The sequence below is a fragment of the Cicer arietinum genome, chromosome 6 (genome assembly GCF_000331145.2).
Source record: "Cicer arietinum cultivar CDC Frontier isolate Library 1 chromosome 6, Cicar.CDCFrontier_v2.0, whole genome shotgun sequence".
Taxonomy (NCBI): domain Eukaryota; kingdom Viridiplantae; phylum Streptophyta; class Magnoliopsida; order Fabales; family Fabaceae; genus Cicer; species Cicer arietinum.
In genome coordinates, this window is record NC_021165.2 from 11,755,086 (window position 1) to 11,779,734 (window position 24,649).

Here is a 24,649-nt window from a genome sequence, read left to right on the forward strand (position 1 = left end):
TCACACATATTTGTCATTCTTACACTCTCAAAATAATTTTCTGAGTCGTAAATTCTAATATCTATCGGTGTTGAATTCATTACTGCCTCGTGAGCTATTTCTCGTGCAAATTTAGAGGTGTTAAGAAAGAAAGCGCCTAAGGTAAGGGCTTTTCCCCATGCAATGTTAGGCTAGATATTAAATTAATAGTTTGTAAGATATTGATATAAAACTTGTTGTCTTAAAAGAAAAATATTGATTTTTAATTGCCTTAAAGAATTTAACTATAATATTTTATTTTTATGAGTAATATGTTTGCTTTGATAAACTTAATTATAAATTTCGATTTTTATTATTATAACATGAGTAATATGTTTGATGTCATATATTTGATGTAAAGTTATTATTTGTGTGTTGTTTATGTGTACTTAATTATAAAGCTATGATTTTTATTATGATCTCATGAGTAATATTTTTTTAGGATGTCTTTAATTTAAAGTTTCGATTTTTGTGCTATTTCATTTCAAAGTTTTGATTTTTAAGAAATCTATATGAGTCTTGGGGGAATTGGTGTAAAGTTTTAATTTTAATTATGATAACATGATTAAGTTGATTTTTGTGATGTGTTTAGCGGCAAACCTTGATTTGTGTTTTAATAATATTATTTTTGTGGTTGCCTAAGTGGCTTGTGGTTTGTGTTTTGAATATTTTATCTATGTGGTTGTCTAAGTGGTTTGGTTGGTGGTTTGTATTTTAAATATTTTTATCTTTGTGGTTGCCAAAGTGGTTGGTGATTTGCATTTTAAATATTGTTATCTTTGTGGTTGCCTAAGTGGCTGGTGATTTGTGTTTTAAATATTGTTATCTTTGTGGTTGCCTAAGTGGCTGGTGATTTGTGTTTTAAATATTGTTATCTTTGTGGTTGCCTAAGTGGCTTGTGATTTATGTGATTATCTAATTGGGTGGTGATATGTATCTTTGAGCATCATTATCATTTCATGACATATCATTTGCATCTTTGTGGACGCCTGTGTGGCTGGTTTAATTTTCCCCATTGGTATGGGTGACTTCTGTGTGGACGCCTGTGTGGCTGGTTATATCCGGATCATATATGTTTAGGAGCATGCATGACTTGATCTAATTATTTGCTATACGATTGATACTTGATTTATTTAGATATATTCTATGACTTTTGATACATCTTTAAGAACTGTTAAAGAATCAATTTTTTAAAAATCTTTTATTACGAAAAGATTTTATATTTATATTTTATGGTTGTTAATTTATTATTTGGTTTAATTTTGTTGTGGGATGAACTGACCCCTTACACCAATATTTAGGTACTAATGATATCAAAAGTCGTATGAATGAATGATGTTTGATTGGTGCACGCCCGTGGGAAAATGAGACCTTTACTTTAAAAATAATATTTTGTATTACTAAAAATTTTGTCGTACATTGTAAAGTTATTTACTTTTCATTATTGACTTTTAATAGAAATGCGGAAGTGAGATTTCATTTGCTGGTAAATAATTGAATGTAATTAATTTCAGTCAACCTTGCTTATTTTGAATTTCAATTAAAGAGACTTTATTTTATTTTGGAGCATAAGTGAATATTGATCTAATATCTGGAATATTAATTTTGCAAATAAATGAATAAATAATATTTTAGTAAATTGCATTACATTCTTTTACAAAAAAAAAAAATATCAAGTCATTTTCTGACGCATCTTTAAATTATTACATGATGAACTACTTCAAAAAAAAATTATAGTTATTTCTAAAAGAAAACTAATATTTTTAAGTAGTTTTTGGATCAAAAAAATTTGGGGCGTTACAAAAGACTAAATATCAATTCTAATATAATAAAATTTCATCAAATTTATAACTTAAATCTTTAAATAAATTCATATTTTCATCTCTAACAATATCAAATAAAGAATGACAAATATGAGTTTATTTGAAGATTTGAGTTATAAATTTGATAAAATTTGTATTATACACAAAAATAAAATTAATTTTATGGATTTTGATTGAAAATTTTGATGAATTTTTTAAATTTTTGCAAAAAATAATAACATTGTTTACATTTTAAAACATAAAATATCAAATTGTGACTTAAAATTAAAATATAGAACTAAATCGGAAAAAAAAAAAGATAAAGAACTAAAACGTTAACTGAAATTAAGTTAAGAGACCATGAGTGTATTTAGCCAATATAAAAAATTAAAATCCAAATAGATAATAATAAATAAATAACTAAAATAAATGGTTCCATTCTATTATAATGACAACGTGTAAAAGTAAAAAAATTAAAATATGTGACCGTAGCTTCACATATGGGGGAGCTGTCAATTTGATAGGCCATCTAATTATTGACCCCGACTTACATATTAAAGAGGTCAAAAAATTTATAATTTAAAAGGCCCCAAAAAACAAGGCCCTTAAAATTTTGTGGGCTTAGTGGGCCCATAGGCTCACTTATTTAAAAAAAGAATCGATTTTTTTTTTCGATTTTTTCACCGATAAATTTTTTTTTGATTCTTTTCGATAAAAAATTTTCAATTTTTTTCTATAAAAAGTTTCCGATTTTTTTTCGATAAAAAAATTTTAATATTTTTTTTATATAAATGATTTATCTTTTTAATAAATTTTTTTTTTCTCACAAAATTTTTTAAGAAAAAAAAATATTTTTTAATTTTTTTCCGAATAAAATAAATTTCAAAAATTTTTTAAGAAAAAAATCTCAAAATTAACAAAACATTGGGGGCTTATAAGCCTCCAGAGCCCCCTCCCTTAGGCCCCATGAAGTAATCGGGCTAAATTTTACAAAAATTAATTTGATAGGGAGTCTAATATTAGAGGTTTTTTTTAAAAAAAAATTAAGGGAACCTTGGTGTTGGGGGCTTTTTTGACAGCTCTACGATATGGGTGTGTATAAATGAGAGTCTTAAAAAATGTGACTCTAACATTTTTCATATTAATAATTTAAAGTTTGAAAGATGATTACATAAAAATACTTAATCAATGTTAAATCTTAATGAATTATAGTTAAAAAAATGTAAAATAACTATAGACAAAAATAATAAAACAAAAAAATGAGACTTTAACAAATATAATAAAAGGAAAAAAATAGGTAATTAGTTTTAACTCTTAATAGATTATAAAATGAGGTGCTAACATATATAGTGTAATGGAAAATATTTAATTTATATAATAGAAACTTATACTTATCATAAATCAATAACAACTATTAGATTATTAAAAATATTTTAATTTTTATTATAACTATTTATAAATTTTGTAAATAACTGTGATATACTAATTCATAAAAAACTTTTTATATTAACGGTGTAAATCAATTAAACTTAATTTAACTAAAAATACATAAATAATTTTAATGATATAGATAAAAAAAACCTTTGTGCATTAAGAAAAACATAATTTATTTCTGGACGGCAGAACCTATATATAAATATAACCCTTTGACAACGTATATTATGGTAACATATTCCGGTTGTAGAAATCAAAGATCTATTAGTGAATGTATGTAGTTGATGCTAAATCGAAGCTATGGAAAAAGAAGAATATCTGATAGTACCCTCTGTCCAGGAAATAGTAAAGGGGCAATTGACAAAAGTTCCAGAGCGTTATGTTCGTCCACATCATGACTATCCAATAATATCTACAACAACACCTTTACCCCAACTTCCAGTTATTGACTTTACCAAATTGTTGTCCCAAGATCTCAATCTCAAGGGACCTGAGCTTCATAAGTTACACTCTGCCTGCAAACAATGGGGCTTTTTTCAGGTTTGTTATCAACTACTTCACTCGCAAATTAATACCCAACAAGCTTAAATATATTTTTAGTGTTTATAAAAAGTTTTAAAATTTATTTTTAGTTTATAAAAACATTTCTTCAACTTTTAGTTTATATAATATCTTTTGTTAACATTTCTAGTTTTAAGTCTCTATAAAAAATTTAGATTTTTTACCAATAAATAAAATAAATATGAATTTGTAACCATTAAAAGCTTGAAAAATTAAATAATAAAAATATGTATCTATATATTGAATTTTGAGTTATTCTTTATAAAGACTTTTATCATAACACATAAAATATATTTGTAAATGTTAGTAGTATTATGATAAAGTCTCAATTTATTTAGATTTTATAAAAGTTAAAATTATTGATAGAATATATTATAAAGACTAAAAGGCAAAGAAAAAAATTATAGGACTCAAAATAAAGTTTTAAAATTTATAAAAACTAAAAACATATTTAAGGTTACGTTGTAATATTTATATATCCTAACATAGTCGAATATTAAAGTACACACTATTATTTTGGTGATAAAAGTATTAACTTCTAATTTTGATTTATATAGATATAATATTAACCATTTATTTATGAAGTAAATAGTTGATTTGCCAATAAATATGGTTTTGACTTGTATATGGGGGAATCATTATAGTTGATTAATCATAAAGTCAGCACTTCATTGATGGAAAATGTGAAGATGGGTGTTAAGGAATTCTTCGATCTTCCAATTGAAGAGAAAGTGAAGTTTAGGCAAAAAGAAGGGGATGTGGAAGGATATGGTCAAGCCTTTGTAATATCAGAGGAACAGAAATTAGATTGGGCAGATATGTTTTTTATGGTTACTTTGCCACCACATTTGAGGAAACCCCATTTATTTCCCAAACTCTCATTACCATTCAGGTTCTCTTTCTCTATCGTTTTTTCATTTATTTATCATTTTACATGTTTATTGCCGTTACAATTTTTTAAAATTGTTGAACCAGCTACATCTATTTATTTATATTACTTGATTTTGCCAAAAAATTGTAATATATTTACAGCCTTTGTCTTGTCTTGACTCCCTATGTCTTGGTGTGTATACAAATTTAAGCCTCCTATGAGACGTGTAATTAACTGATTACAACACAAAAGGGACGTTGACAAAACAACAATAGAGAACAAACGACTAATGAAAGTGACCTCAAGTTAAATTTTTCAAAATTGGTATTCATTAAATTTAAAAAAAAATGACATTGAATAATCCGATGTTAGATATTTTATCCACAACAAAAATAGGAGGGCATCAGTGTTCACCGACCATAAAATGCACAGCAATATCATCGAAGAAATTGTCAAAATTATATGATTAATTAGTGAAAAATATATTTTTAGATTAATTTTTTTATTAAAAAAATATTATTGAGAAATCTTAATATCTTCGTATTCTTTTCCTCCATCCTCTTTCTCATCATCTTCCAATTTTTCACTAAAACCCATACATATACTTCAACGATTAAGAACAAATCCCAAAATTTCAAAACCCACAAAACCTAAAAAATCAAACCTAACAAAACCAATAAATCAAGAAACAAAACCGAAAGAATGTAAACCTAACAAAATTCAAAAATCTAGAAATTTTCAAATTCCACTTGATTGTTCAGATGGCAAAGCAAAAGACAAGGTGGTTCAATATATAAATTTTTGGGGACAATTGGTTGACCAACCAATAGAAGAAATAGAGTCCACATCAAACCAACACGAAACCTCAAAAACTCTTGTTGTTGTTGTTCTTGATGTTTGAAACTATTAAAGATCTCTTGTTGCTCTCTTACACTAGAAGCAATAGATAACTATGTAGTCGTCGTAACAATCCCATTAAAAGGTAAAGAAAATTACCAAAAAGGATATTAGGGTGTGTTTTGTGAGGGGAATTTATCTAATAGCTATATTAATATAGTAAAATTAAATGACTTAATGTATTACTTGATCAAATGGTTACAATATTTGAGTTTGATTCAAATCAATGCATCTTTTAAATTACCAAACGGTTATAATCTTTTTCAATAGTTTTTTTACTTTCACCAATTGGTATGATAATTTATTATGTAAACTATGGATCGATAAATTTGATGTGAATGTATACAGAGATGATTTAGAGAGCTATTCAATAGTGATAGAAAAGCTGGCCATCCAAATAATTGAGCTTATGGCAAATGCCATTGGGGTGGACACTAAGGAAATTAGAGAGTTATTTGGTGAAGCAACTCAATCAACGAGGTTGAATTATTATCCACCATGTCCTCAACCAGAACTTGTGACAGGACTCAATTCTCACTCTGATGGTGGAGGCCTCACCATCCTTCTCCAAGGTAACGAAGTTGAAGGCCTTCAAATTATAAAGGATGGACTGTGGATTCCTATTAAACCCCTCTCTAATGCTTTCATCGTCAACATTGGAGACATGTTGGAGGTAATTATTAATTAATGTTTTTCAATTGTTACAAAAGTTTATTAAGTTATTATTTATATTGAACAGATAATAACAAACGGAACTTATGAAAGCATTGAACACCGAGCAACAGTGAACTCAAAAAAGGAAAGATTTTCAATAGCTACATTTTACAGTCCTGGTAAAGAAGTGGTTTTACGTCCAGCGCCAACTCTTGTTACTCCAAAAACACCACCACTATTCAAAACAATTAGTGTAATAGAATTCATTATGGGGTACCTTGGAAAAGAACTCGTTGGAAAATCATACCTTCAAAGCTTGAGGATCCAAAATGAAGACGACAAACACTCTTAGGTGTTAAATGATCAAACAATATACAAAAATGTCCCTGTATTCATATATCATAAAGACTCAATTTATAGCTTTTTAAACCCAATAACAGAAAGCATCTATAGCTTTTTAAATCTTTCTGTTGATAGAGATAGACTCAATTTATTTTTGTAAGATTTTGGATTAAATGCTTTGCAGTCGGCACATCTTACAAAGCATTAGATTGGGCAGATATGTTTTTCATGTTCACTTTTCCATCTTACATATGAAAACCTCACCTGTTTCCCAACATACCCCTACCTTTCAGGTTCTCCCCATTTTCTATCTTTAATTTTTGATCGTATCACGTTACACACGTAACATTATTTGGGATTAGTTGACAGTGTAAAATATCATTTGGTGAAGCAATTCAATCAACAAGGATGAATTATTATTCACCATGTCCCCAACCAGAGGTTGTGACAGGACTAAGTTCTCACTCTGATGGCGGCGGCCTCACCATCCTTCTGCAAGGCAATGAAGTCGAAGGTCTTCAAATTAAAAAAGATGGATTTTGGATTGCTGTCAAATCCCTCCCTAATGCTTTCATCATCAACCTTGGAGACATGTTGGAGGTAACTATTAATTATTGGTTCTTAATTTTGACAAATGATTCACTACATCAATATTTTAAAATAGCAAATATATGACTACAATGAAACTTAAATTACAAGGACTAATATATTTATCAACTATATTTGACAGATGATGACAAATGGAATTTATCGAAGCATCGAACACCGAGCAACAGTTAACTTGGAGAAGGAGAGGTTTTCTATAGCCACATTTTAATGCAAGTATTAGTCCAGCACCAAGCCTTGTAACTCAAAATATACCAGCAGTGTTCAAAAGAATTAGTGCAGGAGAATATTTCAAAGGATACCTTGCACAAGAGCTGCATGGGAAATCATTTCTTGATAGCATAAGGGTTCAAGCTGAAAAAAACCACCATCAAAGCCCTCAGAACTTTACAATTGATGAAAACATAAAATTTTAACATATATTGAAAACTATATATTATTACTCTTTTTTTTGTGCTTGTTTTGTACACAATAATGTGTTTGTCATTTTAAGACACTGTTTGTTAGGTGTTGTGTTACCATTTAAGTGTAATTTATTTTTGAAATGTCAAACCTGTATTGATATTTTAAAATTAAAATTACTATTATAGAACAAGTTTTTATAATAAGCAAAAAAAAAGTGCATAATGGACAAGTATATAACCGACATGCCAAATAAAGTTTTAGTACAATTTAGTGTTGCACTTGTGTTCAGATGAAATTACTATGGAAATAACATCAATTCTGGTTCCCTCTGTCCATGAGCTAGCAAAGGAACCACTCAACAAAGTTCCAGAACCATATGTTCTTCCAGCTGAAGACATTGTAATACTATCTAATGTTACCTCTTTACCTCAAGTTATTATTACGATTTTTTATTTAAGTCTTTGATAAGAAAATAAATGAAGAACCGTACGTTGAATAATGTTAATGATTGAGAAAATTGAATTACATCAAAGATTACATAGACTTAAATAATCAATTAAATAAACAAATAATTAATTAGTGTAAGAAACTAACAAATTTACCTAACTAACTAAGATGTCTAATAGCTATGACTGAGAGAAGGTGACGTGAAGGGATTTGGTGATGTCAACAATGAAATTCTAAACTTGAATACAAATCACAACAGATGTGATAGGAAGGTGCAACCATATGTCATAATCCATTGTTAAAAAACTAGTAATTTATTATTTGATACAATACCATTTCATGATATATATAATAAGATATCATAGCATAATAAGATTCATACATTGGGACCTCAATAGAAAAAAGTTTTGGTGATTGCTTTTGTTAATAAACCATTTTTCCTTCTCAACTTTCAGACAATTTACTATTATTGATTGATGATTGTTTGTGTTAGTGACTTTATCAACCTTATTCAAATGTAGAGAAAATTTAGAGGTATAATCTGCAGAACTGGAAAAACTTGCCATCAAAATAATTGAACTCATGGAAAATGCACTTGGAATAAATCCCAAGGAAATGACAGAGCTATTTAACATTGCAACTCAAACCATAAGGATGAACTATTATCCTCCATGCCCCCAACACGAGCGAGTCATTGGCATAAAATCTCATTCTGATGTTGGTGGCATCACCATCCTTCTTGAACTCAATCACATTGAAGGCCTTCAGATAGGAAAGGATGGACAATGGATTCCGATTCTACCCCTGCCTAATGCATTCATCATAATTATCGGAGACATGTTAGAGGTATAAGCAAGTTGTGTGTATACAATTTATTCGGAAACTTCAACTCCACATTGTATCATAGTCCTTGAAGTTATTATCATTTAACCAAAGGATTATAATTCCTTATGGTCCAAGCGAACTTAATTTGCTCACATGACATTTAAGCCATGTAGGAGAAGATAATAAATGTGTTGATTAGTTTTCTACTTTTACTTTTTTTGTTGGACTCGTTTATTTATTTTATTATGAAGAATTTTTCGAGTAATTTTGATAGAATTATTTTTTACTGACATTTTTTAAGCTAGCATGTCTAGGAATGTCTTACTAGTTTTGTAGATTTTTTTGCCTTTTGTCCTCTAAAAAAATAGCTAGGTAAGTGGCTAAGTTCCAAAGTATCGTAGGAGACTAGGAGTGGGTCTATAATGACCATATATACTTAATAAATTTAAATCATCCAATCCGGTTTCTTACTCCTCCTTTTTACCTTATGATGGAGATAATAGATAAAAGTTCGGAAATGTCTACTATTGATCACGGTCTATTATTCACATATTTTTTCAGAAAAAGTTAAAATTTTAAAAATTATCAGTGATATTTATTAAAAAGTAGATGTTAATGATAATTTTTATCTTTATGTCTGAGATAATTATTTAGATAATACTCATTTGATAAAAATAATATTAAATAAAAAAATATATATTTTGTATTAAATTAACATCAATCAATTTATTATTTTATATATAAAAATAAAAATAATTATAAAAAATATTTCCTATAATATTATTAACTATTGGTAGAATTTTAATTATTTTTAAATATTAATTTATATTGTAACTCGAACTCAAATAAAAATTGAATGTCAAAAGGGGCATAACTTGATAGATAATTTAAAATTATCACATAGACCATTAACACATTTTAGAAATAAAGGTGATCTTAACATGTGTTTTTAAAGATACCAAAAAGTAATTTTTTTTTTTTTTAACTGTTAGAATACTAAATATAAATTTTAAGAAAATATTAGATTTAAACTATTAACACGTATCTTGATACCTACGTAGCATTTCCTCAAAATAATTTACCCCAATGGTGTATGTCTTTTTTTATTTTTTTATAAAAAAGATCCAACCTTTAAAAGTAAGAATAAACAATTTAAAGGTGCAAAATAGAGTTGAGAAAGAGTAGAACGGTGATGTTGGTGCAGCAGAGTACTGGAACTGGAATGTGAAGAAAAGGAAAGAAATCGAGAGGAGGACCAAAAAATAAAATAATTTAATATTAAAATGTGATGACATAAGTTAGTAGAAATGGATGTAGTAATGTTCGGAATTATAGTCGGCGTTATCATATTGTTCTTAGTAATCGTCTGCTTCATCACCATCGAAGGCACTTGCAACTCACGCTCTTAATTCTTAATTTCTTCCACCATTTCAATTTCAATTTGAATTTTAATTTCAATTTCAAAATTTCAACTCCATGGAATTGAGTAGTAGAAAGAGAGCGTTACTTCTCCTCGTGTGTTTGTTTCTTGGTTCCTTTTTGGATCTGGTAACGGCTCATCAACATCACTCCCATTCTGACTTCTCTCCATCCAACCTCCATCATCATCACTGTGGAGGAGCACATGACCATGATCATGATCATGATCACGACCATCACCACCACCATGACCATGACCATGACCATGTTCATCATCACTCGAAGCTTCCAGAGGAATTAGCGGAGGAAGAGGATATGAAACTCTACGGGTTTGGTTTACCCCATCACCATCATCACTTTACTGCCTCCACTGAACTATCGGGTTTAGGTATTTTACTTTTCTCAATTTTTCCTCTCTCCTTCTTCTACATCATCATCACTTTTGACTTCAAATTATCAACTCCTGTAATTTCCACTTAATAGTCGATTATTGGAATTTTCACAAATATCCTGGCTAATTTCATCTACTTTAGCTATGTGTCTATTCATAATTAGATGTTGCATATTGTCAGCTGAGTTGCTTATCAAATACAAAATTAAGGGGTTAATTCCTGTATTGAGGGTTAGAGGATGAAATTGAATTATCATAATGTGGGATGGGGGTATTACTTGCTTGCTTCCAATTTGCTGGATTTCTAGGTTGCAGAAAATTCTCTTTTGTTTAACTGAGTCCTGTTTTACAGATCATGTTACTGGAAACACAATTAGAGTAAGTCAATTTAAGACTTCATTGCTTACTTCTTCAACTCCTGGCTGGTGCAGATATCTTTTCCCATTAACATTGATTGTCTTTAAGTACACCTATCATTAATACAAATTTAGAATCAGGAATAAAAGTTCCATTCAGGATTGCATTTGTAATCTATTACCATTTTATATGCAGGTTAAGATTAGGTTTCAAAAGCTATTTTTACAAGAAATTTCCAAGTGAATGCCAAGTTTCCCTATATTTTTGCATAGAATAATAGAAAAAGTAATAGCATAGGATGCATGCTGATCTTTGTAGCACCGTCACCTCTGATCAAAGGGGTGTTGGTGTCGGATACTGGCGCAACATCAACACAATGGATTACATTCAATTAATTCATTTTTTCAAATTATTACAGTTGTCGACGTGCTAGTGTCAGTGTCATGTCCGACGTCTGTGTTTGTGATAGTGCTTCATAGGTGCTGATAAATGATTTTCTCGCTTGCTGGAAATTTGAATCCAAGGTTTGACTGTTTCATATTTGACATTTATATGGTATATTTACTTATTTTGATAATGCAGGCCTTTGGTTGAATGCGTTGGGCTGTTCATTTCTAGTGAGCATGGCTTCCCTCATTTGCCTGATTATCCTGCCTGTAATTTTTGGTAAGCAGTTTGTTTTTCAATTCATCTCATACAATACAAATTGTTCATTTCTCAAATGGATACAGAAAACTGAATAATCTGGGTTATTCACCTGTTTCAGTTCAAGGGAAACCATCAAAGGCTGTTGTTGATTCTTTGGCTTTATTTGGGGTCAGGTTTCTTCAAGCTCCTTTCTTTGGCTTCACTATCTAATTCTCATTTGATTGCTCTTACACTAATAGACTTCATTATACAATTTGAATACTCTGTCCCGGGTTTTTTAGATTTTGATTCATCGTAGGTGTATATTTTGTTTTCTGTTCTAGTACTACTTTCCTTTCCTTTTTCTTTAATTTTTTCAAATTCTTTCATATAGCAAGTGTATGCTTCTGATAAGTATGACCTCATTAAGTGCCTCCAAACTAGGTTTGTTCTATTCCAGTTCTGGTCATCGTGAAGCATTTTTTTTTACTAATTGAAGCATTTTCTATGTCATAGGAATTTCACTTTTATATATTCACTTGCTTAAATACACTTACAATTAATGTTAAAGGCAGGACGGACCCATAAATTTTGAGTAGTGGTGGCACCATTTATCTCTTTTAAATGTTGTCACATGTAATGTTATAGTATTTAAATTTATCAAAATTATGAACACATTTTCAAATATCTCTCTTTTTTTAGCTATGTTATAAACAAAAGTGACTAACAAAAAACAGGACTAAATTAATTATCTAAAGACACATTTAAAAACCAACATGACTAATAAAGACATATTTAAGTTTGTTTTTATAATTTTAATACATTTAAAGACTATTATAAAAACATTCACACATTTATTTTTAAAAAATAAAAATATAGTGGAGGCACAGTCAATAACATGTCTTTTTCTTTATCATATACTTATTTTTTAGTATATTAAATACTAAAAATATTTATTTTTCAAAACTAAGTGCAGGCCATTGCCCACACTTGCATGTGAATAGGTCCGTCCCTGGTTAAAGGGCCTCTTAGCATGTTTTATATGTTTAACTTCACACTTTAATCTGTTCAGTATTGGTGATGACTTTTCTTCTTCTAAGATACCATAATTTCTGGTTGCATTAAATTTTGTTGCTTTTGTGATGTAGATTAATTTATATTTGAAAAAAAAATATTTGGTGGTGTGACACTTTTAAATTTTTTTAAGAAAAGTTCTTGATGAATTAAATAAAATTCCGTATTGGCCCTTCCTTTTTTTCTGGTCATCTTTGGTATTTTTCCTCTATATCCCCATTATGGCATTTTTGTACTTTATGTTTGTGAGCTCAGAATTTCCGGCATTCTGGTAACTTAGAAAACTTATTAAATTATTTTCTGTCAGTAGCTTGTTTAAATATCAAGTTTTTCATCTATTGTTCCTGGTTCACTTTTTTGCTTCATTCTCATTTATCATATGACTTTTTCAGGCAGGAGCTATGTTGGGGGATGCTTTTCTTCACCAACTACCACATGCTTTTGGTATGATATGCCTTAGGTCCTGTCCTCTTTACAGTTGATGACTTTGTTATTTTTTTTTTCTTTCTCTATAACTTCCTAACCTTTTTCAGCATTTTTACTTTTGAAGGAAGCTGAGTGAAAGGGAGAGTTTTGAACCACATTCCCTTCGGATTTTATTTGATTTTCCAATAATAAAGATAGGAAAATTTGGGATAATTGAATCTTCGGGTGTGTTTTCTTGTAATAGGAAGACGTTTCTTTAGAAGCAAGTTCATTGTGCATAATTTATTGTGCATTCAGTTGATTCTCTCTGTTTCTGTCCGTGTCATTTTTCTCCTTTTATGTTATGGATAGTACTTTATACTTTCCATAGTTTTACTGCCCCCCTTTTTTGTCAAATAATATTGCTTTTTTCTCAAAAAGTTACATCATCTACAAACATATTATATGATTCTGTCTTTAACTGCAGGTGGTGAACATTCCCATTCTCATGGTGACCATGCAGACCATGACCATGACCATGACCATGACGCTAGTTCTGGACATTCACATTCTTTAGCCGACCTTTCTACAGGAATGTCCATCCTAGGTTAGTAGTGATGTGCTAATGCTTGACGTTTCTCACTGACCATATCGACATACATATTAATAAAGTAATTGAAAGCGACATTCACCTTTTATTAATATGTATGTCGCTTTCAATTACTTTCATCTCTAGATTTCTCTCGGTCAGTTTTTGTATTTAGAAATTGGGATCATTTAGATGCGCTCTTAGGAGTTAGGACCACTAATTCTTACCATGTTTTCTGGTTCTGGCAGCTGGAATTGTACTATTTCTTCTTGTGGAGAAGCTAGTAAGGTATGTTGAAGAAAACTCAGGAGGAGCTAATTCATGGACGCATGGACATCACCACCATAACCACAACAGCAAGAAAAAATTGAAAGATGATAACAATTCTGATATCAATACAAAAGAAGAGAGATTGGTAGATGAGGGAAAAGAAGACAATCAGGTATCACATGACTCATTGAAGGGAGATAACCAAGCTCAATCTGAATCCTCGCTTAGAAAGGTAAGTTGAGCATGTCATTTCAGTTGACTGAGGTTGGAACACTATTGGTTAGGGTTGAACTATTGTTGATATCACATCTATGTTAGGACTTACTAGTAGACTGTTAACTGGTACTTAAGAGACTAATAGATAGAATGATAAACTGAATATTATTATTGATATAACAATTCTGCAGTAACTACCACCAACAGTAGCTACAATAGGAAATTACACTTGCTACAATAGGAAAAATAAACTGCTAATAACCAATATAATCCTCTAGGAGTTAGAGAGCCTAGTCTTTCCCAAACCAACCCAACATACAAAATACCCAATGCCTATCCCTTCCCCCTATTCTCTATTTATTTAGTAATTAAATGGAAGTTACAAAAAAGTTATTACAACAGTTACAATATTAAAATGGCAGTTACTAACAATATTCCCTCCCTAAACTATCACCCTGTCCTCAAGGTGATTATGAAAGAAAGGAAAAAAATGCTGGAAACACGGTAATTGTTGATAGTGCTTCTCAAGCATTTTCCTCTGAGTTTTGGACCCCCTGGGTCCCATTGATGAAAGTTCAGAATTTCTGTTTTACCATTCCAAAACAGAGAATGCATGGAATATTTGTCTTTGATACTAGCAACAATACCCCTTATCTTTGACCACATACTCATACAATGTCCATCGGAGCATCTACCGGCACCTAAAAATTTGCACAAATCTATTTCGCTCTCATGCTTCATATCCACAATCATGAAATTCACAGAGGCATTTTGTGCCCCTCTCTCTATTTTTTCCATTTCTATTGTCAAAACTGTGATTCCCCTTAGTATTTTAGGCAGTTTTATATTTATTGTATTTCTGTAACAGTTTTATATTTATTGTACTTCTGTAACAGTTGTATCTTGCTATTATTAGGTTTATGTATTTAGGATCAATCCCATAATGACAGGGATCTGTTTTCCCTGGCTCATGTATATATATAGGTCCAGTGACCTCATAATAAAATATGAAAAGAATATTATTCCTTCTAAATTTAAGATGGTATCAGAGCTCCTGATCCTTGGGAGCCTCTGACCGTGCCTGTAAACCCTAAGTTGCAGCCTTCATTGCTGCGCCACCTTTAAGCATTGTTGCAGCCTTCATTGCAGCGCAACCCTCCGTGCCTGTAAACCCTAAGTTGCAGCCTTCATTGCTGCGCCACCTTTAAGCATTGTTGCAGCCTTCATTGCAGCGCAACCCTCCGTGCCTGTAAACCCTAAGTTGCAGCCTTCATTGCTGCGCCACCTTTAAGCATTGTTGCAGCCTTCATTGCAGCGCAACCCTCCGTGCCTGTAAACCCTAAGTTGCAGCCTTCATTGCTGCGCTACCTTTAAGCATTGTTGCAGCCTTCATTGCAGCGCAACCCTCCGTGCCTGTAAACCCTAAGTTGCAGCCTTCATTGCTGCGCTACCTTTAAGCATTGTTGCAGCCTTCATTGCAGCGCAACCCTCCGTGCCTGTAAACCCTAAGTTGCAGCCTTCATTGCTGCGCTACCTTTAAGCATTGTTGCAGCCTTCATTGCAGCGCAACCCTCCGTGCCTGTAAACCCTAAGTTGCAGCCTTCATTGCTGCGCCACCTTTAAGCATTGTTGCAGCCTTCATTGCAGCGCAACCCTCCGTGCCTGTAAACCCTAAGTTGCAGCCTTCATTGCTGCGCTACCTTTAAGCATTGTTGCAGCCTTCATTGCAGCGCAACCCTCCGTGCCTGTAAACCCTAAGTTGCAGCCTTCATTGCTGCGCTACCTTTAAGCATTGTTGCAGCCTTCATTGCAGCGCAACCCTCCGTGCCTGTAAACCCTAAGTTGCAGCCTTCATTGCTGCGCTACCTTTAAGCATTGTTGCAGCCTTCATTGCAGCGCAACCCTCCGTGCCTGTAAACCCTAAGTTGCAGCCTTCATTGCTGCGCCACCTTTAAGCATTGTTGCAGCCTTCATTGCAGCGCAACCCTCCGTGCCTGTAAACCCTAAGTTGCAGCCTTCATTGCTGCGCTACCTTTAAGCATTGTTGCAGCCTTCATTGCAGCGCAACCCTCCGTGCCTGTAAACCCTAAGTTGCAGCCTTCATTGCTGCGCTACCTTTAAGCATTGTTGCAGCCTTCATTGCAGCGCAACCCTCCGTGCCTGTAAACCCTAAGTTGCAGCCTTCATTGCTGCGCTACCTTTAAGCATTGTTGCAGCCTTCATTGCAGCGCAACCCTCCGTGCCTGTAAACCCTAAGTTGCAGCCTTCATTGCTGCGCCACCTTTAAGCATTGTTGCAGCCTTCATTGCAGCGCAACCCTCCGTGCCTGTAAACCCTAAGTTGCAGCCTTCATTGCTGCGCTACCTTTAAGCATTGTTGCAGCCTTCATTGCAGCGCAACCCTCCGTGCCTGTAAACCCTAAGTTGCAGCCTTCATTGCTGCGCTACCTTTAAGCATTGTTGCAGCCTTCATTGCAGCGCAACCCTCCGTGCCTGTAAACCCTAAGTTGCAGCCTTCATTGCTGCGCTACCTTTAAGCATTGTTGCAGCCTTCATTGCAGCGCAACCCTCCGTGCCTGTAAACCCTAAGTTGCAGCCTTCATTGCTGCGCCACCTTTAAGCATTGTTGCAGCCTTCATTGCAGCGCAACCCTCCGTGCCTGTAAACCCTAAGTTGCAGCCTTCATTGCTGCGCTACCTTTAAGCATTGTTGCAGCCTTCATTGCAGCGCAACCCTCCGTGCCTGTAAACCCTAAGTTGCAGCCTTCATTGCTGCGCTACCTTTAAGCATTGTTGCAGCCTTCATTGCAGCGCAACCCTCCGTGCCTGTAAACCCTAAGTTGCAGCCTTCATTGCTGCGCTACCTTTAAGCATTGTTGCAGCCTTCATTGCAGCGCAACCCTCCGTGCCTGTAAACCCTAAGTTGCAGCCTTCATTGCTGCGCCACCTTTAAGCATTGTTGCAGCCTTCATTGCAGCGCAACCCTCCGTGCCTGTAAACCCTAAGTTGCAGCCTTCATTGCTGCGCTACCTTTAAGCATTGTTGCAGCCTTCATTGCAGCGCAACCCTCCGTGCCTGTAAACCCTAAGTTGCAGCCTTCATTGCTGCGCTACCTTTAAGCATTGTTGCAGCCTTCATTGCAGCGCAACCCTCCGTGCCTGTAAACCCTAAGTTGCAGCCTTCATTGCTGCGCTACCTTTAAGCATTGTTGCAGCCTTCATTGCAGCGCAACCCTCCGTGCCTGTAAACCCTAAGTTGCAGCCTTCATTGCTGCGCCACCTTTAAGCATTGTTGCAGCCTTCATTGCAGCGCAACCCTCCGTGCCTGTAAACCCTAAGTTGCAGCCTTCATTGCTGCGCTACCTTTAAGCATTGTTGCAGCCTTCATTGCAGCGCAACCCTCCGTGCCTGTAAACCCTAAGTTGCAGCCTTCATTGCTGCGCTACCTTTAAGCATTGTTGCAGCCTTCATTGCAGCGCAACCCTCCGTGCCTGTAAACCCTAAGTTGCAGCCTTCATTGCTGCGCTACCTTTAAGCATTGTTGCAGCCTTCATTGCAGCGCAACCCTCCGTGCCTGTAAACCCTAAGTTGCAGCCTTCATTGCTGCGCCACCTTTAAGCATTGTTGCAGCCTTCATTGCAGCGCAACCCTCCGTGCCTGTAAACCCTAAGTTGCAGCCTTCATTGCTGCGCTACCTTTAAGCATTGTTGCAGCCTTCATTGCAGCGCAACCCTCCGTGCCTGTAAACCCTAAGTTGCAGCCTTCATTGCTGCGCTACCTTTAAGCATTGTTGCAGCCTTCATTGCAGCGCAACCCTCCGTGCCTGTAAACCCTAAGTTGCAGCCTTCATTGCTGCGCTACCTTTAAGCATTGTTGCAGCCTTCATTGCAGCGCAACCCTCCGTGCCTGTAAACCCTAAGTTGCAGCCTTCATTGCTGCGCCACCTTTAAGCATTGTTGCAGCCTTCATTGCAGCGCAACCCTCCGTGCCTGTAAACCCTAAGTTGCAGCCTTCATTGCTGCGCTACCTTTAAGCATTGTTGCAGCCTTCATTGCAGCGCAACCCTCCGTGCCTGTAAACCCTAAGTTGCAGCCTTCATTGCTGCGCTACCTTTAAGCATTGTTGCAGCCTTCATTGCAGCGCAACCCTCCGTGCCTGTAAACCCTAAGTTGCAGCCTTCATTGCTGCGCTACCTTTAAGCATTGTTGCAGCCTTCATTGCAGCGCAACCCTCCGTGCCTGTAAACCCTAAGTTGCAGCCTTCATTGCTGCGCCACCTTTAAGCATTGTTGCAGCCTTCATTGCAGCGCAACCCTCCGTGCCTGTAAACCCTAAGTTGCAGCCTTCATTGCTGCGCTACCTTTAAGCATTGTTGCAGCCTTCATTGCAGCGCAACCCTCCGTGCCTGTAAACCCTAAGTTGCAGCCTTCATTGCTGCGCTACCTTTAAGCATTGTTGCAGCCTTCATTGCAGCGCAACCCTCCGTGCCTGTAAACCCTAAGTTGCAGCCTTCATTGCTGCGCTACCTTTAAGCATTGTTGCAGCCTTCATTGCAGCGCAACCCTCCGTGCCTGTAAACCCTAAGTTGCAGCCTTCATTGCTGCGCCACCTTTAAGCATTGTTGCAGCCTTCATTGCAGCGCAACCCTCCGTGCCTGTAAACCCTAAGTTGCAGCCTTCATTGCTGCGCTACCTTTAAGCATTGTTGCAGCCTTCATTGCAGCGCAACCCTCCGTGCCTGTAAACCCTAAGTTGCAGCCTTCATTGCTGCGCTACCTTTAAGCATTGTTGCAGCCTTCATTGCAGCGCAACCCTCCGTGCCTGTAAACCCTAAGTTGCAGCCTTCATTGCTGCGCTACCTTTAAGCATTGTTGCAGCCTTCATTGCAGCGCAACCCTCCGTGCCTGTAAACCCTAAGTTGCAGCCTTCATTGCTGCGCCACCTTTAAGCATTGTTGCAGCCTTCATTGCAGCGCAACCCTCCGTGCCTGTAAACCCTAAGTTGCAGCCTTCATTGCTGCGCTACCTTTAAGCATTGTTGCAGCCTTCATTGCAGCGCAACCCTCCGTGCCTGTAAACCCTAAGTTGCAGCCTTCATTGCTGCGCTACCTTTAAGCATTGTTGCAGCCTTCATTGCAGCGCAACCCTCCGTGCCTGTAAACCCTAAGTTGCAGCCTTCATTGCTGCGCTACCTTTAAGCATTGTTGCAGCCTTCATTGCAGCGCAACCCTCCGTGCCTGTAAACCCTAAGTTGCAGCCTTCATTGCTGCGCCACCTTTAAGCATTGTTGCAGCCTTCATTGCAGCGCAACCCTCCGTGCCTGTAAACCCTAAGTTGCAGCCTTCATTGCTGCGCTACCTTTAAGCATTGTTGCAGCCTTCATTGCAGCGCAACCCTCCGTGCCTGTAAACCCTAAGTTGCAGCCTTCATTGCTGCGCTACCTTTAAGCATTGTTGCAGCCTTCATTGCAGCGCAACCCTCCGTGCCTGTAAACCCTAAGTTGCAGAAGATCAACTACTGGATACTGCACCTTTCTTGGTGGAAATCTAGTAACTTGGAAGAGCAAAAAACAAAGTGTAGTAGCTAGATCGAGTGCTGAAGCAGAATTTCGAGCAATGGCCCACGGAATATGTGAACTTCTATGGCTAAAGATTATATTGGAAGACTTGAAGATAAGGTGGAATGAACCTATGAGGTTATATTGTGACAATAAATCTGCAATTAATATAGCCCACAACCCGGTGCAACATGATAGAACTAAACATATAGAGGTTGACAGACACTTTATCAAGGAAAAACTAGACAGTGGCATGATTTGCACACCATATGTATCCACTCAGAATCAACTTGCAGACATACTCACCAAGGGGCTGAACTGCATTAACTTTGAAGGAATTATATCCAAGCTGGGAATGGAAAACACCTATTCACCAGCTTGAGGGGGAGTGTCAAAACTGTGATTCCCCTTAGTATTTTAGGCAGTTTTATATTTATTGTATTTCTGTAACAGTTTTATATTTATTGTACTTCTGTAACAGTTGTATCTTGCTATTATTAGGTTTATGTATTTAGGATCAATCCCATAATGACAGGGATCTGTTTTCCCTGGCTCATGTATATATATAGGTCCAGTGACCTCATAATAAAATATGAAAAGAATATTATTCCTTCTAAATTTAAGATCTATCAATTCCCTATTTTTCTCTTCTGCCATCACCGTTGGGTTTTGATTTTCTTGGTTAAGGTGTTGCTTTTGAACATCAAATGAACCATGAACCGACAATGGCTTCAATTCCATTTCACGCTCCTCTTCTTCATCGGATATGGGCAAGATGTCTCTAAACTCCGTTTTAAAACGCCACAGAAAGGCAATAACAAATGGCTCCCAACTTGCATGTGGATGACAGTGGTGCCACCAAAGCCACCAATGATGAGCACATCCACACAATGCAGTCGCAACTTCGGCCAACTTCTCCGTCTCTGGTGTACCCTTCGCAGTGGAATATTTATCAGTGCAAAGTACCCAACAATAGGTATCATCAGTGCCGTCAAACACCGAAATATCAATTTCCGGCATGACGTATCACGGTTCCAAGATAGATACTCAGATACCAGTGTTAGAAACTGGTATTTAAGAGACTAATGGATAGAATGATGAACTGAATATTACTATTGATATAACAGTTCTACAGTAACTACCACCAACAGTAGCAATTACAGAACAAAAGAAAATTACACTTGCTGCAATAGGAATAATAAACTGCTAGGAATTAGAGAGCCTAGTCTGTCCCAAACCAACCCAACATCCTAAATACCCAATGCCTATTCTCTATTTATTTAGTAATTAAATGGAAGTTACAAAACAGTTATTACAGCAGTTACAATATTAAAATGGTAGTTACTAACATAGACATTGTTGTTCTAATTTCCGATGTTTGGCTAGTTGTACTGACAGTTATTAAAGACAAATAGGATAATAGGATTAGCAAAACTTGATCAGCCATAGTAGGTTTGTTGCATCGGTGATATAATGCTATATTAGATATATGCAATTGCTTCATCTTATATGTAGTGCAATATTGAGGCAAAACCTGAACAGCTTATTTTCTTAATTACGATTTAGCTGCATTTAGGTTGGAAGGTATATTGGATGTGATGTAAAAAATTTAACTGACATATGATGTATGAATTTTTGCACTACAGAGAATTGGAAGCAATGCAGCGAAAGGTGATAGTCTCAATCATAATGCTGAAGATAGCTCCACGGATAAAATCAAATCTTCAAATGTTAAAGAACCAGTTGGACCACCAACTAGTCTCGTGTTTGGCTATCTCAATCTTTTCTCTGATGGAGTTGTAAGTTGTATATTGACCTTTTTTTGGTTGAATTGAAGGAAAGCTTTCCATTATTCATGCAAACTGTGTTAATATTGCAGCATAATTTCACTGATGGAATTGCATTAGGAAGTGCATTCATGCTTTATGGATCTGTTGGTGGCTGGTCTAGAACTCTGTTTTTGTTGGCACATGAGCTTCCTCAAGAGGTTAAAACTCATCCTTATCCTATAACATGCTCAGTATCATGCCAATTTTCATAACATTGTACCTAAGTATCCCAGTTAATTAGGCGTAAAATAAATTGTAGCAGACAATTTACAGAAGGCATTACAATTTGTTTGTTTCATTTGACAACATGCCACTAATATGTATCTTTGTTGTGTCCTAATATTTATACTTCTTTAATTTTCCTTGTTGCTGAAACTTCATAAAATGCTTACTTCTTTTGGTTACTTGATTTTAATATGCAAATTTAGGTCTAATTTATTAAATTTTGCAAATTCTTGGTGTCACAATAGCCAAAACGCATGATTGGTCCAAGGACATAAGTTTCGATGCTCAAATTAATCTTCTTTGCTGTGTGACTACTGACTATAGTTTATAGTAGAGACTACTAAACTCAATGAAAATTTACATAGATTTCATCTGGTGACTTTTATGCAAATTTATCTGCATAAATGTACTTTTCAAATTTATGATTGATTTTATTTAGTCACTATATTATCTTACCTATGATCCTTGTCACACCATCCTGTTACTTTTTTGAAATGTATGTTTGAATATATCTCTGACTGATTTAAAATAGTTATTAGTTTGTATTTACTTCCTGGACATACCACTAAGGTTATACACTCATGCTGTGTATATAAAAAGTACACTTTAATGTTTCTGATGATATTTACTGCTTAAATTTTGGCTATGGAAGAAACAATCATTTGCGCATGTTTTATGTAAACTTGCAAATAGCATAACAAATTTTTTCCACTAGTTTGTGGTGGCCAATGCACATATCATTTATGTGAAATACTTCCATATCTTTAGTTTCTAGGATTCTCATTGGAAATTTAAAGAATGTTTTATAAAATGTATTTAGGCTACGATTCCAGGCTCTTTCAAATGAAGATAAAATCATAATACCTTTTAATCCTTATAGTGGCTGAGTTTGTGCCATGCTTTGACAGACAACTTCCTGCATAAAAAGGTCAACTGTTATATGGATTTAGCTTTATGCTTAAGGATTGATAAAGTGGTTTGGGGGGAGGAGCATAAGAGTTGGAGAGATAAGGAGTCATGCCTTCATGACCAAGGTTTTTGTTGAGACATGCAATGATTTAGTTTGTTATTATTAAGATATGTTATTTCTTGTTTTTATTAGGTTGGATTTAATCTATTTATTTCCATAATTAAGAGATTCTCGTTGTACAATTTTGATTATAAATAATACATGCTGAGAGCTAATCTCTCAAGTCATTCAGCACCAAAACCTAATTCTCAAGTGTTTTAAACCTAGGTCATGGTCGCTGTCGTGTCTTAATTCAGCTGATATGGCTGCTATTGCAATTGTGATACGTCTCTATTCAGGGATGTATAAAGTCAATATTAAGTTATATGGTCATTTAATCGGGAAAGCAAAACTGCCGCAAGTGATCACATATTTTCCATTCTTTGGCGTTTCATACTTTTTATTTGTCAAAATATAATGCTTTGAGCTACGCAAACTACTCCTTTTATCTAACCTTTCTGTATTGAGTTTATTTTTTGTCATCATGTATAGCGCATTGATATCATCTGTTTCAGATCTTATTTTTGTTTCCCATCAGGAGTTTTATGCTTTTTGTTTCTTCTTCTTACAGATTGGTGATTTTGGTATTTTGATAAGATCTGGTTTCAGCATACCAAAAGCTTTGCTCTTCAACTTTTTATCAGCACTTGTGGCACTTGCAGGCACTGCATTGGTGAGTGTTGTCTTCATTCAATAGGGAAATGTTAATGGATTCACAACAAACAGACAGCATATATGCACGCAACATTTAACCAAAATTGAAATGTGCATATTGACAATAATGTGTTCACAAATTTTGTAGTTAGGACTTACATCACCTTATGAATCATATTGTATGCAAAATTACTGTTTGGAAGAGCATAATTAAGTAAATGAGCATTGGAGCAACAGAAGGGTAATCCAGTTCAATGTTTCAAAAAGTGAAAATTTTGAAATATTTTTTACTAAATTAAATAAGGTTCTTAAATTCCTATTTCCTGTACCATATCGAAGCAATGATTTCTAAATTTTTGTGGGACTTATAAAACTTCGAAAGTGTTTTTACTCAACAGAATTTGCTGATAGTTATTGGACAATTGTTAGTATGGCATCTACAATCATTTCCATGTCCTCCTCCCTTTTATCGATTGATACCCTTCATTATTAGTATGTCCAAACATAGAATGATATAGTAAATTTATGCTTTTTGCTATAGGCTCTGCTCTGGGGGAAAGATCCTGGACAGTCATCTCTGATTGAGGTGAGGAATATTCCATGATGTATCTTTGGTTGAGTTGTAAGCAGAATTTAATTTGGCATTGACTATCTCCTATTTAACAGGGATTTACAGCAGGTGGATTTATATACATCGCCATTGCAGGAGTGCTTGCAGAAATGAATAACAACGGGAAAACGACATTGAAAAGTACAGCCATTCAAATAATCTCACTGACAATGGGCATGGCTGTTGCCCTCGGCATTTCCCTTATAGAATGAATAAAATGTTCTCTCTTAGGACTTGCATATTTTGATTCTTGAGGTGCCAATTTTTCACTAATGTATGCAACCTATCTAAAAATTCTTTCATTATATATTTGCTTTATCACTATGCTATGGGGTGAACCCAGAAAAACTTGTTGGGAAGGTGAACAAAGAGAAAATGATAGATCAAACAGAATAGTCAGGCTTAAACTTACAATGATTCCTTAACCCTTAACATAGTAAACTTTTGTATAGATGTCTCCACAAACCGTTTGTATTTGTCAAATTATGTAGCAACATTTTTGGCCCTTTTGAGCAGTATAGCAGTCAAGATACTTTCCTCTTTCTTATGCTCATTAGATGA

The 24,649-nt window shown here is 34.8% G+C and overlaps 2 protein-coding genes and 1 pseudogene across 3 annotated transcripts; all 3 read left to right on the top strand.

The window, feature by feature from the left end:
• The first annotated feature begins 3,488 nt into the window (after positions 1-3,488).
• LOC101505691 (oxoglutarate-dependent flavonoid 7-O-demethylase 1-like) lies at positions 3,489-6,589 on the top strand. Its single transcript, XM_012716952.3, has 4 exons — positions 3,489-3,794; positions 4,460-4,707; positions 5,932-6,256; positions 6,323-6,589. The coding sequence occupies exons 1-4, from the start codon at positions 3,555-3,557 to the stop codon at positions 6,587-6,589; spliced, it is 1,080 nt and encodes a 359-aa protein (XP_012572406.1). The 5' UTR covers positions 3,489-3,554.
• Positions 6,590-6,987: 398 nt separating this feature from the next.
• On the top strand, positions 6,988-8,085 carry LOC105851092 (oxoglutarate-dependent flavonoid 7-O-demethylase 1-like; annotated as a pseudogene).
• Positions 8,086-10,026: 1,941 nt separating this feature from the next.
• Positions 10,027-24,630, top strand: LOC101491784 (IAA-alanine resistance protein 1). Of its 2 annotated transcripts, XM_004504547.4 has the most exons (11): positions 10,028-10,669; positions 11,612-11,695; positions 11,796-11,845; positions 13,123-13,174; positions 13,623-13,742; positions 13,973-14,226; positions 21,408-21,560; positions 21,641-21,748; positions 23,396-23,497; positions 24,020-24,064; positions 24,145-24,630. In XM_004504547.4, the coding sequence occupies exons 1-11, from the start codon at positions 10,339-10,341 to the stop codon at positions 24,298-24,300; spliced, it is 1,455 nt and encodes a 484-aa protein (XP_004504604.1). In that variant the 5' UTR covers positions 10,028-10,338; the 3' UTR covers positions 24,301-24,630. The 2 variants fall into 2 exon arrangements, with proteins under 2 accessions (XP_027191651.1, XP_004504604.1); XM_027335850.2 differs by lacking the exons at positions 23,396-23,497; positions 24,020-24,064; positions 24,145-24,630 and adding an exon at positions 22,724-22,831 and having other exon boundaries at positions 10,027-10,669.
• Positions 24,631-24,649: the final 19 nt, after the last annotated feature.

Coding starts and splice junctions, on each gene's coding strand:
- LOC101505691 (XM_012716952.3), top strand. CDS start 3,555: ATGGAAAAAGAAGAATATCTGATAGTACCCTCTGTCCAGGAAATAGTA. Junction 3,795..4,459: donor AACAATGGGGCTTTTTTCAG/GTTTGTTATCAA, acceptor GAATCATTATAG/TTGATTAATCATAAAGTCAG. Junction 4,708..5,931: donor AAACTCTCATTACCATTCAG/GTTCTCTTTCTC, acceptor GAATGTATACAG/AGATGATTTAGAGAGCTATT.
- LOC101491784 (XM_004504547.4), top strand. CDS start 10,339: ATGGAATTGAGTAGTAGAAAGAGAGCGTTACTTCTCCTCGTGTGTTTG. Junction 11,846..13,122: donor ATTCTTTGGCTTTATTTGGG/GTCAGGTTTCTT, acceptor TGACTTTTTCAG/GCAGGAGCTATGTTGGGGGA. Junction 23,498..24,019: donor CACTTGCAGGCACTGCATTG/GTGAGTGTTGTC, acceptor TTTTTGCTATAG/GCTCTGCTCTGGGGGAAAGA.